The sequence below is a fragment of the Urocitellus parryii genome, chromosome 5 (assembly GCF_045843805.1).
Source record: "Urocitellus parryii isolate mUroPar1 chromosome 5, mUroPar1.hap1, whole genome shotgun sequence".
NCBI lineage: Eukaryota > Metazoa > Chordata > Mammalia > Rodentia > Sciuridae > Urocitellus > Urocitellus parryii.
The window spans coordinates 141934681-141948377 of record NC_135535.1 but is presented as its reverse complement, the minus strand read 5'-3'; the positions used below and the strand labels follow the sequence as shown (position 1 = coordinate 141948377).

Here is a 13697-nt window from a genome sequence, read left to right as displayed (position 1 = left end):
CATCTGATAAGGTCATGTAAGAATGATTGCTGGCCTTACTACCATTAAAATCAATGGTGGAATTATTACTACTGAAATTGATCACTGCAATCTAAGTCAACTTTGCCACCCTGATTTGTTATTTCCTATGGTGTGTTTAATGACATTTTGTGCAAAATAAACAATGCAGGGATGTGATTCGTAGGGCTAATCAAAGTGACAGATATTAGAATAATAATTTATAATTACTCCTTGCTTTAAAAATTGGGTCTTAAAAAATTTTTCTCCTAATAAGGTGAATTTATAAAGGGGTAAGTGAAACTCTGATTGACACCCAATCAATGGCCTTATCCAGCCTAACTATTAGGATGATTGGAATATATACTGCAGGAAGAAATTTTACAAAAAACAAAACAAAACAAACTCTAATGATAAATACACCTTTTCTGAATGAACTATAAATTTCCATAAAGCAATCATAAATTTAGATGGGCTGGACTGGTTTTCTTTGGATACTTATGATTTCAAAAACATCAAATTATAAATTTAAGAAAATTCCTCACTATTGTTTTACTCAGTACTATACATTAAAGTCACTATGGTTATGATATTGGATGATAATTTTTAGTCATTTAAGGATATATTTCATATATATTCAGCATAAATAGTCAAGTAAAGATCTCTGAAAATTTACTGCTCACTACCATTTGAATGAATGTTCTACAAACATCCCTACGTATAGACTTGGTCCCTTGTGTTGTAGTTTTGGAGGTTCTGTGGACTCCTAAAAACTTCATAGGGTTGTTCCTAGGCCATTAGCATGTCCTTCAAAGTTACTGTTGCCACCAATTTCTTCCTCTTTCTGCTTCCTGGATCAAGATCTGAGCACTAGCTCTGACTTGGACAGGCAACACTATCATCTACTATCCTCATTAGGGGCCTAAACCTGGGGTCATCCAACCTTGGACTTAAACCTCTGAAATTGTAAGCTAAAGTTATTTCCTTTCCGAGACTCAACTTGGCGGCAGGCGGGGAGGCAGTGCTTTCAGTACCTCCTCAGCCATGCAGACAGAGACACATCTGAACGATCAGATTCTACCTGCTGAGAAACTCCCAGCAAAATTCCGCTGAAGTGAGACCTAGCTAGGGAATTTGGGATTATTTGAGGTGACAGCTTTCCCCGGACGGGTGAATCTCGGCCACCCTGCTCGGAGGTCCGGGCCACTGCTGCCTGGCGACCAGCGCAGAAGGAGGCATTTCAGCAGGAGAGGACAACCACCCCATTCACAATATCCTCAAAAAAAAAAAAAAATAAAATACTTGGAAATCAACCTAACAAAAGAGGTGAAAGATTTATACAATGAAAATTATCTGTTGGTTCCCTGGAAGCTTGTTTTAGATCACCCAGGGAAAAATGCCTTCTCCCAGAGGGGTATTTACCAAAAACAATTACAGAAAAGTGTTTTATTTTTGTGGCTGCCTAAAATGATAGATCGTAGTTAAGGGAAACAATAGACCAATCAAAAAGCTTTGTACATTATTATTACTGTGTGTATATATGTGAATGCATGACCAATGTGATTCTGCAACCTGTATACTCAGAAAAATGAGATATTATATCCCATCTGATTCAAATGTATGATATGTCAAGGTCATTGTACTGTCATGTGTAACTAATTAAAACAAAACAAAAAAAAAACTTTGTAGGAAAAGGTAAAGAATTGTGTCCATAGGGGATTTTTAAAGGATTCAGCACATTTCTGGGAATTCAGAAAAATAATAACAAGAATCACACTCTTGAAAAGGCTCTACATTCTATCATTTCTGGCCAACCTCGAGACTCCACAAAAAGTAATATGTAAATGTTAAAATGGGGTTTCATATGGAAAACTTGAGGAAAAATAAACATGTGATCCAACATGCATAAAGAGCTCCTGAGCAAAAACTAAGAAATTCATTTGCTCCATTTGTGTAAAAGATATTATTTTTAACAATTAAAATAATAATTACTGTACCAATAATATTTTTAAAGTAATAATTATTGTCTAACTTCAATAGTCATATATCCCAAAGAATATAGACTTTAGAATGTTAATATGAAAATATCAGAATTAAAATAAGCACAACTATAGTAAACTTAAATTAGTAAACTCTGTGGAGTATTAATATGATTTCTAGAGTTGTTACAGAATACTATTTGTAAAGTCTAAGTATAAACAAAATTATAAAACCAGAAAAAAAATAATACAATGGCCAATACAGAAAAAGAAATATCAATGGAATATGTTCTTGATGAAGCCAGACTCTGAACTCATTAGACAAAAATTTCAATCTCTGATTTTAAATGCAAGAAGAGAGCTAAATAACTTTACTTTTAGCTAAATATGCTTTACTTTTCTTTCTGATGATAATAACACCACCAACTACTACACATTGTGCAAATAACTAAATAAAAGCATGAGAACAATGTCTTGTCAAAGAGGAAATGGCAAAAATAAATTTAATTATTAAAAGGAACTAAATAAAATAAAAATTATTTCTGAAATAAATGTTTCACTAGAGATACTAAGTAGCAAACTTAAGTAGTAAGAAGAAACAACCAGGAAATGTGAGGAAAGATCAACTGACATTATGAAATCTAAGAAGCAGAAAGAAAAAAGAATGAAGAAAACTGAAAGTAACCTCAGAAGCTTGTGGGACAGCATTTGTTATAACAAATATGGAAAGTAAGAGTTTTGTAAAGAGTAGAGAGAAAGAATGTATGGATAAATAATGGCCCAAAATTTCATGGATTTGGGAATAATGTTTATCTACACATCCTAGAAGCTGTATAAACTTAAATTAGGGTATATTGAAAGGGATTGTAACCAAATGCATAGGTACATCCTAATGAAAATATCAAGTCACACAAGGAGAAATCTTTATTTTTCAATTATTTATTTATTTTTTTATTTGTAGCACTGGGAATCAAAGGCAGGACCTTGCATATGCTAGGCAAGGGCTCTACCACTGAGCTATGACCCCAACCCTCAAAACAATCTTGAAAGCCATTAAAAAAAAGAACAATTTTTCATAACAATTCATCCTCAATAAGATCAGCAGGGTTTCTCATTAGCATGGATGCCAGACTGCAATAAGGTAGTACATTCAAAGTGCTGAAAGAAAAAAAATATGTCAGCCAATAATTCTATATAGGGCAAATCCATTATTCAAAATTATTTTATTGGACTGGGGTTGTAGTTCAGTGGTAGAGCCCTTGCCTAGCATGTGTGAGGCACTGGGTTCTATCCTCAGCACCACATAAAAATGAATAAATAAAATATTTTTTTTATCCTCAAGATGTTTTATAAACCTTCATGAAGTATTTTCAGTTTTAATTATCATGATTATGGTCTAATGTACAGAATACTAATATTGGAAAAGTCAGAAGGAAGATATGGATTTCAATGCTTATATCAAATTGATCAAAGGAAAAAAATGTTCGAAGACACTAAATTTTTCCTACTGTATCTTTCAGATACTACAATTAGCAGAGAAAACTCAGAGTGTTTTCTGCTTGTTATAACTTATTACATTTGTGTGTTGGTGTGTGTGTGTGGTGTGCGTGTGTGTGTATTTGTGTGAGTGTGTGTGTGTGTGTGTGTGTGTGTGTTTTCCCCTGGTATTACAAAGTACACAAGGGACTTCTCTATGTGCGGTCATTCAAATGCTGCATCACCTTGCACATAGTTCCTGAGTTACATTTCCCTCATGCATTTCCATTCTCTAGAATGTTGACTAATGAATAGATTAGCAAGAAATTAGAGGTTATGTTGGGCATATGGACTTGCACATATCAATAAGTTAATACAAAAAGAACTGTGATTTTAAAGCCTGGAGAAAAATAATATTAAAATTATCAATATAGTTTTAGTTATCTGAAAGAAGTGGCATATGCATTGAATATCAGAGAAATGACATATTCTCACTATGACTCCAAGATTAAGTAATGAAGGTTCATGTGGAGAAAACACAGAATTGTGGAGATATTTGGGGATAATAACATTTTTGATAAATTAAGTTTTGCCTCATTTTTCCAAATGACATAAATTAAGTGAATATAATGAGAATTTGAAGTTAGACTTTTGTTTTTGGAACATGATTTTATATACTAATACCTTAGCTTCTGCCAGATACTCAGCATTCAGGAATCACTAATATGTTTTCATAAAAGATAATATGGAGATAAGTTACATATTATGATTGCTTTTATTCCAGCAAAGGAAATCGTGGGTGTATTCATTAGTGACATTTGACTAATTATTATTCCCTACATATGAACATATTTAAAATTTAGAGAATAATCACATATTTCCATATGTCTCCATGGCAACTGGTAGATGGATTCTTAGATTTATATGTGCATCACATTGCTAGTTAAGTGCTATATATGAAAATTGATATTCTTAGAGGAGAAAGAGAAACATTTCACACAGTATTGCTTAAGTGCCCCTCTGCAATAGTTTCATGCTCATGTTCCCATACATCAAATATTAAAATCTATGCTCTCTTGGATATGACTTTGTTAATTAGACAAGTGAACTTGATTTTGTCTTGACAGTAAAGTGAATTTTTTAAAATAGCTTTAGTTTCTGCCAGAATCCAAGGCAATCTTTTAACATATCGCAGAAGGATGAATTTCAACAAGAGGAATTAAAGGACTTTACTACAGGTGTTTGCTATTATAGTGGTTCAGCTGCCATGTCTGTCTTATGATTTTTTTTCTAAGTGAAAATTGTTGAAACAGGAACAAATAATTACTATTTTAGGTTATTAACCTCCACTTTAATAAGCTGTGCCTATAGGGTCAGATGTACTATGCCCATAAAGGATGCATATATAAACATCTTAGAAAATAATAAGAGAAGATTTGAAAAATAATAAAAGACACAAAAATAATTCAATAGAGGAAAAATTAATATTTGCAACCAATGATGCTGGAACAATTGAATAATCATATATAGCCCAATTAACCTTAAACTATACTTCAAACAATGTATAAAAAGTAACTTGAAAGCCTTTCTATTCTTAAATATAAGAGCTAAACTATAAACCTTCTCAGAATTTAAGTGACCTTAGGACTGGCAACAATTTCTTAAATATTGCAAAAGTAGACAAATAAAAAAATTTAAAAATTTGATGTTATCAAAATATAAATTCATTTGTTCTTCAAAAGACATGGATGACTAATTGAAAAGACAAGTGACAGAAAAGAGCGTATATTTACAAACCATGAGCCTAATGAAGGACTTCTACTGGGAATATGTAAAAACAATTTAATAAGAATGAGGTAATTTAATTATAAATTGGACAAAAGTTTTAGCAAATGCTTTATCATAGAAAATAGTAAATCACAAATACGTGTGTGTAAAGTTACTCTACCTCTTTTGCCTTTAAGAAAAGCTAACTAAAGGTAAAGTGAATATCAATATATAACCTGGAATGGCTAACACTTAAAAGTCTGAACATTTCAAGTATAGATGGAGGAACTAGAACTCTCTTCCACTGCTGATCCCGGAAAATAAAATATTTGAACACAAAGGAAATCAGAGAAAATTTATGTATTGTTGTTGTGTTGTGTTGTGGAAATATATATGTAAATTTATAGGACTGTAACCCCCAGAAAAGTTAATAAAATGCTTAGACACACACCTATCATATGACTTAGCCATTCCACTCCTAGATATTTATCTTGAGACAAATAAATTAATATACCCAATTTGTAATTAGACACAAAGTTCAAATACACATCAACATATAAATAGATAAATTTTGTATAACAAAATGATAAAATAATACTAAGATAAAAAATAAACTATTGATATACAAGAAAACATGGATCACAAAATCATCAGGGCAAGTAAAGGATGCCAGCCCTTACCTCTCAAAAGTATACTAAATACTTACAAATTATTCAATAGATTTCTAGAAGTACAAATTCATCTGTACTGGCAGAAAATGATCAGTATTTGCAAGAGGGTGGTGCATTTGGATATGGAGATGAGAAAGAGTAGAGTCAGGAAAAATCTTGGGCAATGTTAGATAGGTACATTATCTTAATTGCGGTGATGATTCTTGACCAACACAAAATTATACTTTTTATATATGTGAATTTTATTGTTTAACAATTACATCTCAAACCCATAGATAATATAAAATATCCCAAATTGTAAATTTTTCACTAAGAGCTTTAGATTGCTATTTTTATCCATTTATCTTTGATTTAAAATATAAGATTTTCTTAGAATACATAACAATAAGGGTTTTGAAACCCAGTAATTCTGTTGACTATATGAGTTACAATCCTGAAATTTGCTATACTACGTATAATTTTGAGGGTGGAAGATACAATTCTCAATTTTACACCTAAATTTGTGCTATCAAAGTCAATTCTATGGAACAGCTTGTTTTCATTTTTTAAAGTATGATATTTTGAAGGAATATAGGAAATTAAACTGTATTAGCCCTTAGTTGTGCCCTAGGAGATGTATTTTTTCAATTACTATTTATACTTTTGCTAAGTTAATATTCTATAATGATGTCTTAATATCAACGTTCTACACACACAGGGCCAGTGTGAAATTCATTGGACCTAGACTATATAGCATAATAGCAAACAGTTTGGACTCCAGAATAGATACCTTAAAATTGAATCCTGGCTCAGTCATTTACTAGCTATGACAATTCATAACATTTTGCCTAAATTAAGTGTTAGTTTCTTCATAGATCAAATAATATCTTCCCCATAGGGCTGTTTTGACTTTTATATGAAGAAGAACATTAATAAATAAAGAGATTACAATGTTTTCTCTACAGTAACTTCGGAGTTACCTGCTAGTAAGTATCACTACCTTGAAGTTAAACACCTTTTTTTCCCCAGAGCAGCTGCTGTTATTCATTTAGGTGTAGTGTGTTGGTCTCATCTTTTTCTATGCAATGCTACATTCTGCTGTGATAAGAGCTGTGATAAGATACAACCAAAGCCAACTCTAAGATTTATTGCCTTAAAAAAAAACTTTGATTAGAAATAAGTAAAAAAAAAATAAAAAGAGAGAGAAAGAGTTAGAGAAAATATTAAAATAAAATAACCATTTATACCTCTTAGTTCAAGAAATAGTAAATTTCACATGGTGAAATTTTTGTTCTATATTATAAGAATATATATCTATATTATATATAAGAATATATATCTATATTCTTATTCACCTGTCCCCTCATGTCAGTTTGAAAATCTCAATGTAATATTCCAACCCCAAAATATTTACTATATGTGTCTATAAAATAAAACCACTTAAAACAGTGTTGCAAAATCATATTATATCTAAAATATTGAACAACCTTTTAAAAATATCATATAATATCCTTTTGTTTGTTACTGTGCTTTTCTCACAAATGTTATAATTTTAACAGTTCCTTTTTTTTCTTTTAGAATGGGGGTTGGCAGGGAATTTGTATAATGTTCACATATAGTGATTGATATTTTTCTTAAGCCACTTTAAAATCTGTGCTGGTTCTCTTTCCATTATTTTTTTTTCCTTATGTTGTATTTATTAGAAAAATCAAGTTATTTATTTTATGGAATTTTTCAGCAGTGTGCATTGTGCTCTCCTTGGTATAATTTTACATATTGCCCCATCCTTTGTATTTCCTATAAATCACTACTAAAGATTTCTTTTTTGTGTGTTTGTGTGTGTGTCCCTCAAAACTATTCCACATTTGGTGTGCAAGTCTTTTTGGTTGGCATTACAAAGCAGCACAGACTACATACCTCAAACAATGCAAACTTTTCTCACAGTTTTGGAGGCTTAGAAGCTCAAGGTCATGGTGTCTCCATGATTGGTTTCTGTTGAGGGTTATTCTCCTGACTTGTAAATGGCCATTTTCTTGCCATGTCCTCAGTAGGCCGGTTTTTCTTTGTACTCTTACACACACAGAGAGAGAGAGAGTGTGTGTGTGTGTGTGTGTGTGTGTGTGTGTGTGTGTGAGATCAAGCACCTGTGCACACTCCAATGTGTCTTTGTCTTCACCTTCTCATAAGCCAGTTGATTAAGGACTCACTCATATGACCTCATGTCTTCCCCTTCTCATAAGCCAATGGATTTAGGACTCATTCATATGACCTCTTTTAACCTGAATCACCTCAAAGGTTACTTCTTTACATACAGTTAAGTGATTCAAGTTTCACATATAATTTTGGAGGATAAGCAAAATCCAATCCCAAACAAATAATATTGAATTAACTTTCCTATCAGCAGTCAAAAATATCTGGTTGTCACTGTTTTGTAGCAACAGCTAATGTTCAATTATTTAATCCATCTATTTCTGAGAATCTATAAAATCTTTATGCTAATTTTATCATTTCTTTCATTACTAGCTGGAATAATTTCATAAATAACAAGTTCATCAATTATTTGTTTACAAAGACAGTCAATGATTTGCTGGAAAAAGCAGAAAATGAATATTGTTTCTTATTTTGTAGGTTTCAAAATGCTTTCTAAGTGTCATCCATCGATGATCAACAAAGTGTTTTTCTTTTCAAAATTATGAACTTACAAAGTTAAATATTTCTTTCAAATCATTATGGACATTACCCATATTGTTGCTCAATTTGTCCCATCCTTAGCCAGAGAAAACCCTTACTTATTGACTCTTGACATCTTTTGACATAAACCCAGTTTTCTTTGATATCTTTCTTGCTACCTGGTACAAGAAGGTGCTTCACATTGATCTTGATTTCCTCCCTTGGATATGGAATCAATGATCTTTTACAAAAACCTTAATTATTTTTGGTGGTATTTCAAAATACTGTTTCAAAACCATAAAGCACTGGGAAGTTCATGGTTTCTAAGTTGGCCATTGTTTTTAGTTCTTTGTTTTGGGTTCCATGCTATGGAATATGTGTTATATTCCTTAAGAACTAAAATGTGAGTTTAAACTTACTGTCAATCCAGTATGTAACTGTAGGCATTTTAAAAAATAATTTAATTGTAGATGGACAATTTATTTATTTATTTATTTGTTTTGTTTTTTATGTTATTTATGTTATTTATTTGTTTATTATATGGTGCTGAGGATCGAACCTAGTGCCTCACATGTGTGAGACTAGTACTCTACCACTGAGCTACAACCCCATCCCCTAGGCATTTTTATTTACTTTCTTTAATTGTGTATTTAGATCTCACTGTTAACACTAGTTTTCAAAGCTGAGAATGCTAGAATTAAAATTCCACATAATTACTCATTTAATTTATTATAAAATACTCTCACAATAATCTTAGCATAAGAATATCAACACTACCACCTACAAAATTATTACGGTAGACAGTGTAATTTTTTTTTGTAATTTCTCATACTCTTAAACTATTTTACAGTGATGATGCCAGTAAGTTAGTATCTTTTAAAGTTATTTGGGTAGTTCTTTTCTATTTGTACTTATGCCACCAACTGAAAACACAGATTGATTTTTTATTTTATATTTTAAAGTTTGAGATGTTTTAAAATTTAATTTGTTTCATAATAATATGTAATATTTACATGGATCCAAGTTTTTTAAAAAATGGTTAATATAGTTAATGAAGTCTAGTTTCAATATCTATGCCTTATTCTCTCCCTCCCTCTCTCCTATATGTTAACAAGTTATAGTGTTATGATTTATCTTTGAATTTTATATATACTATATATTTTTTAAGTGTGTGTTCTTTCTTTAAAAAAATCAGAAAAATACAAGTTATTTTTTCCCAAATGCCCTTTTCACTTAATATATTGGTAATACAGTAGTAGGTAAAGATATTCACTATTCATTTTTACATTTGAATTCTCATCCATTAAAAGATGTATCACCATTTATTCATTCAGAGCACTACTGATGTAAGTTTAGTTGGGTATTTATCTTTTATTATAATCCAAAAATGTAGAGAAGTAGGATGTGTGAGTGAGAAAATAAACATTGAGCTGGGGACTCATGACTCAGTTGTAGAGCCTTTATCAAATGTGAGGTCCTGGGTTCTATCTCCAGCACTGCCAAATTAAAAAAATAAAAGAAAGAAAGTAAACAATATGATTTTATACATTATTTCTAGTTCTCCTTCTTAGGTGTGGCAGCACATTTGTGATAACACCACAGCTCTCTAAAACTACCTATTTTCTTGCAGGCTCACCAGTCGAGTATAATATTCAAGTAGGACTATTGCTAATGTGACAAGTGAGAAATGGAACCTTAGTGTAGTTTTAATTTGTATTTATCTTTTTAAGTATAGAGAAAAGTATCTTTAAATATAACCAAAAATCATTTGTTTTTCTCCTTTGAATTTTTGTGCATACTTAAATGCCAATTATTTTTAATGCATTGTTAGTTTCTGTTCTTGTCTAAGTGATAAATTTGTATATATCAGGGATATAAACGTTAGTCTCTGATGTAAACTGGAATCTTTTTCCCAGTTTGTCACATTACTTTATATTGGTTAGTTTTCTTGCCATGAAATTTTGTAGTATAATTTAATTTCTCTTTTCTCTTATTGCTTCCTGACTTTGAACCATAGTAGCAAAGATTTGCCTACTCTTAAATTAGAGTAAAATGTATCCATATTTTTTTACCTATTATTAGTGCTTATATTATATGTTATTTTATTATTGATTATACATGAATATTTTCTCCATTTTGGATTTATTCTAATAAATTCTGTGAATAATTGAGTACATCCTATCATTTTTTGTATGACTCTCCTACTAGGAGAGGTAATCCTGTATCATACAGTAAATTTCTTCTATACTTTTACTATTTCTGGACTTTCAAGTCAGTTTTAGTGATTTTTTTTTCTATTTTCTCACATAATGTCCAGGAAATTTTTTCTTTTCTTTCTTTCTTTCTTTCTTTCTTTCTTTCTTTCTTTCTTTCTTTCTTTCTTTCTTTCTTTCTTTCTTTTGTCTAAACAGAGGAGTAGTTTAATAATCATACATTTGGATATGAATACAGAAATATAAGTGTAACTCTTTAATGTGGACAATTTATTATACTCTCAATTTCCCCATATCCTTGTCTATAAAATAGAAATTACAGAGTTATTGATGATTACTTACATAAATTCTTATCAGTAAAATGGAAATGGTTTATGGGGTGATTATGATTGGCTGTTTAAGTAATCATCAGTATAATTTGATTTGACTTCTACATTTGACATCCAAGATTTGACTTTAACATTTTCTTTACTTTAGAACAAAAAAATGTTGTATTTACACAGCGTAAGATATACAGTTGAAGGGAATTTCTGCAAGAAGGGTATTTCAACTCTACTAAAATATCAATGTTTAAGAAATATTCACCCTAGTCATTAAAAGTATCATCAAAACCTACATTCTAAATTATGTGGTTCACATAATAAACTAAATACTTATTTGTAAAAAAAAATACTGAGATGAAACAGAGCATGTTCATATTAGTTTCCAGGCATTATGATATTTGGTTTAAATTACTAGTCATTATTTATTACCAGATATGTAGAGAGACCAGGCAGGCTATAATTAAGATTTATGCACCATTAAAATGTAATCTTATAATCCAAAATTTGCTTTTCTTCTACTTAATATCTCTTTTCATGTGATGAGGTTCCAAATTAATTAAAGAGCTCTCTTAATAAAAAAATTTGGAAAATCATTCAAACAAATATTTTCCATTTTCTTACTCATAAACTAATTAATTATATACCACATTTGTGTCTGCTTTCCCTAGACTGCATAATTTTGAAACTTAATTTACTAATGAAATTGTAATTCTGTTGCTCATTTAATGAAGGAAAATAGACAAAGCAGATACACATATTACTTTTTGTTCTCAGTTATGTGCTGAAATGTCAATGTTTTCCAGGGACTCCTGAGGATTACCCACGGTTTTTCCATATGCATCCTAGGACTGCAGAACTTAGTCTGCTGGAGCCTGTAAACAGAGACTTTCATCAGAAATTTGATTTGGTTATTAAGGTAAATTAAACTAATGTCTAATTTCCTTGTATTTATGAAATGCTAATCAAAGAAAAGCAGAGGCTAATGTAGGCACTTTTATGTTTTAAATATTAAAATGAATGTGAATAGCAACTAACCAACTTTTTGATTAAAAAAGAACGTTAGGTACATTTTTAATATACTATACTGCTTTTCTCTAAAGCAACTTTATAATCTATATAATAAAATACTTAATATTTTAATATATAATAAAATTTTTAGTTAAATATATACATATTTCTACATAATATAATTTATTATGTCTTGCAACATTTTTTTACTAAAAGGAATTAACTTTGGACTACAAAAGAATAATCAATGAGTATACCTAAAATGTACTTGATTTGTATTTTTATTTTAATAATATTTTAATGTTGCATTTTAATCCTTATATAAGAATGAAATGTCTTGCTCAACAACAGATTCTTTTAATAGATGCTCCATTTTACTCTTTATGTTGAAAGCTCATCCTAGATTGAAATATGTTTGAAAGCTAGGGTAATTTGCACTACAATTTTGATTTAATAATATGTAACATGAAATCAGAAAAGAGGTACTGTAGAAACCTGGATGATTTTCCAATTGATTTCCATGGACTTCATTGAGACGGTGAGATTTAAATTGAGCATTGAAGGAAGAGTAGGGATTTGCCAAACAGAGATGGGGACTGAGAGAAGGGAACTGTAGTGAATGAATGGCTAGCAGCAAAGACACAGAGTAACTCTAGTTTATATCGTGTGAATTTGTATATTTATGCATACAAAATAATTAGCTACCAAAAGGCTCCCCTTTACTTTTTGCTCCTAAGAAAGTAAATATTTTTCTTCTTTATTTAAATTTAAAATAATTAAAGAAAAAGGAAGTAAAATATAGAAATTTATGGAGCATACATGTTATACATACTTATCTCTGTACACTTTTCATTGGATTGTTGCCATAGTTTTAATTGTATGTTCATTTATACAAACTGTGGAAACTAAAGCTCAGGTAGGGAAACTAAAGCTCAGGATTACATGACTGATCAGGTAAAAATGAGATTCAAATTTAGTTTTACCTAAGTTACAAGAATTTTCTTTTCATAGTACAGAATTATTGTTTCTTAGAAATGGCTATATGGTTTAACTATCCATACATCTAACTGCAAAATATTTTGTATACGGACATTTAATTTTAATTCAAATTAGGTGATATATCCTTTGCACCCATTTTAGTATACGAGCTGGAAACTGTTTATTAAGTAATTCCTTGCCTGGAAGAACTTACATTCCAGACACAGGTAAATCAAAAATAAAATGTCTAGTGCTAATAAGAAGTCACATAAATAAAAATAACAGAGCACAGAAAAAAATACATTTAAGTTAATCTGTGGACCCAGAAAAAAAATTTCTGAATATTACCCCATGCTAAATATTGCTAGATTGAAAAAGTTTGGCCAATGAGTGAAAGTGGGAAATGTGTCTGAACCTAAGGAAAACAAAAGTAAAAGCTTGGAGGCAAACATAGCTGGCTACAAGCAGTTAACATAGAAATGAGCTGTAGTTTCAGACCATGGAGAGAATCTTATGGATGGATACAGTTTCCTTGGATTTCACTCAGTAAGGCAGTAGGAGTCATTCAACCAAGAAACACTACTTTTACCACTTATATAAATTGGCTACACATGTGATTAAACTTTCATTGATGAT

At 30.6% G+C, this 13697-nt stretch overlaps 1 protein-coding gene across 1 annotated transcript in view; it reads left to right on the top strand.

Moving 5' to 3' along the window:
* Nucleotides 1-13697, top strand: part of LOC144255073 (protocadherin-15-like) — a 435746-nt gene that overhangs the window by 113516 nt on the left and 308533 nt on the right. The window contains 1 exon segment of the mRNA XM_077799104.1: nucleotides 11879-11991. Coding sequence (XP_077655230.1) covers nucleotides 11879-11991 — 113 coding nt within the window.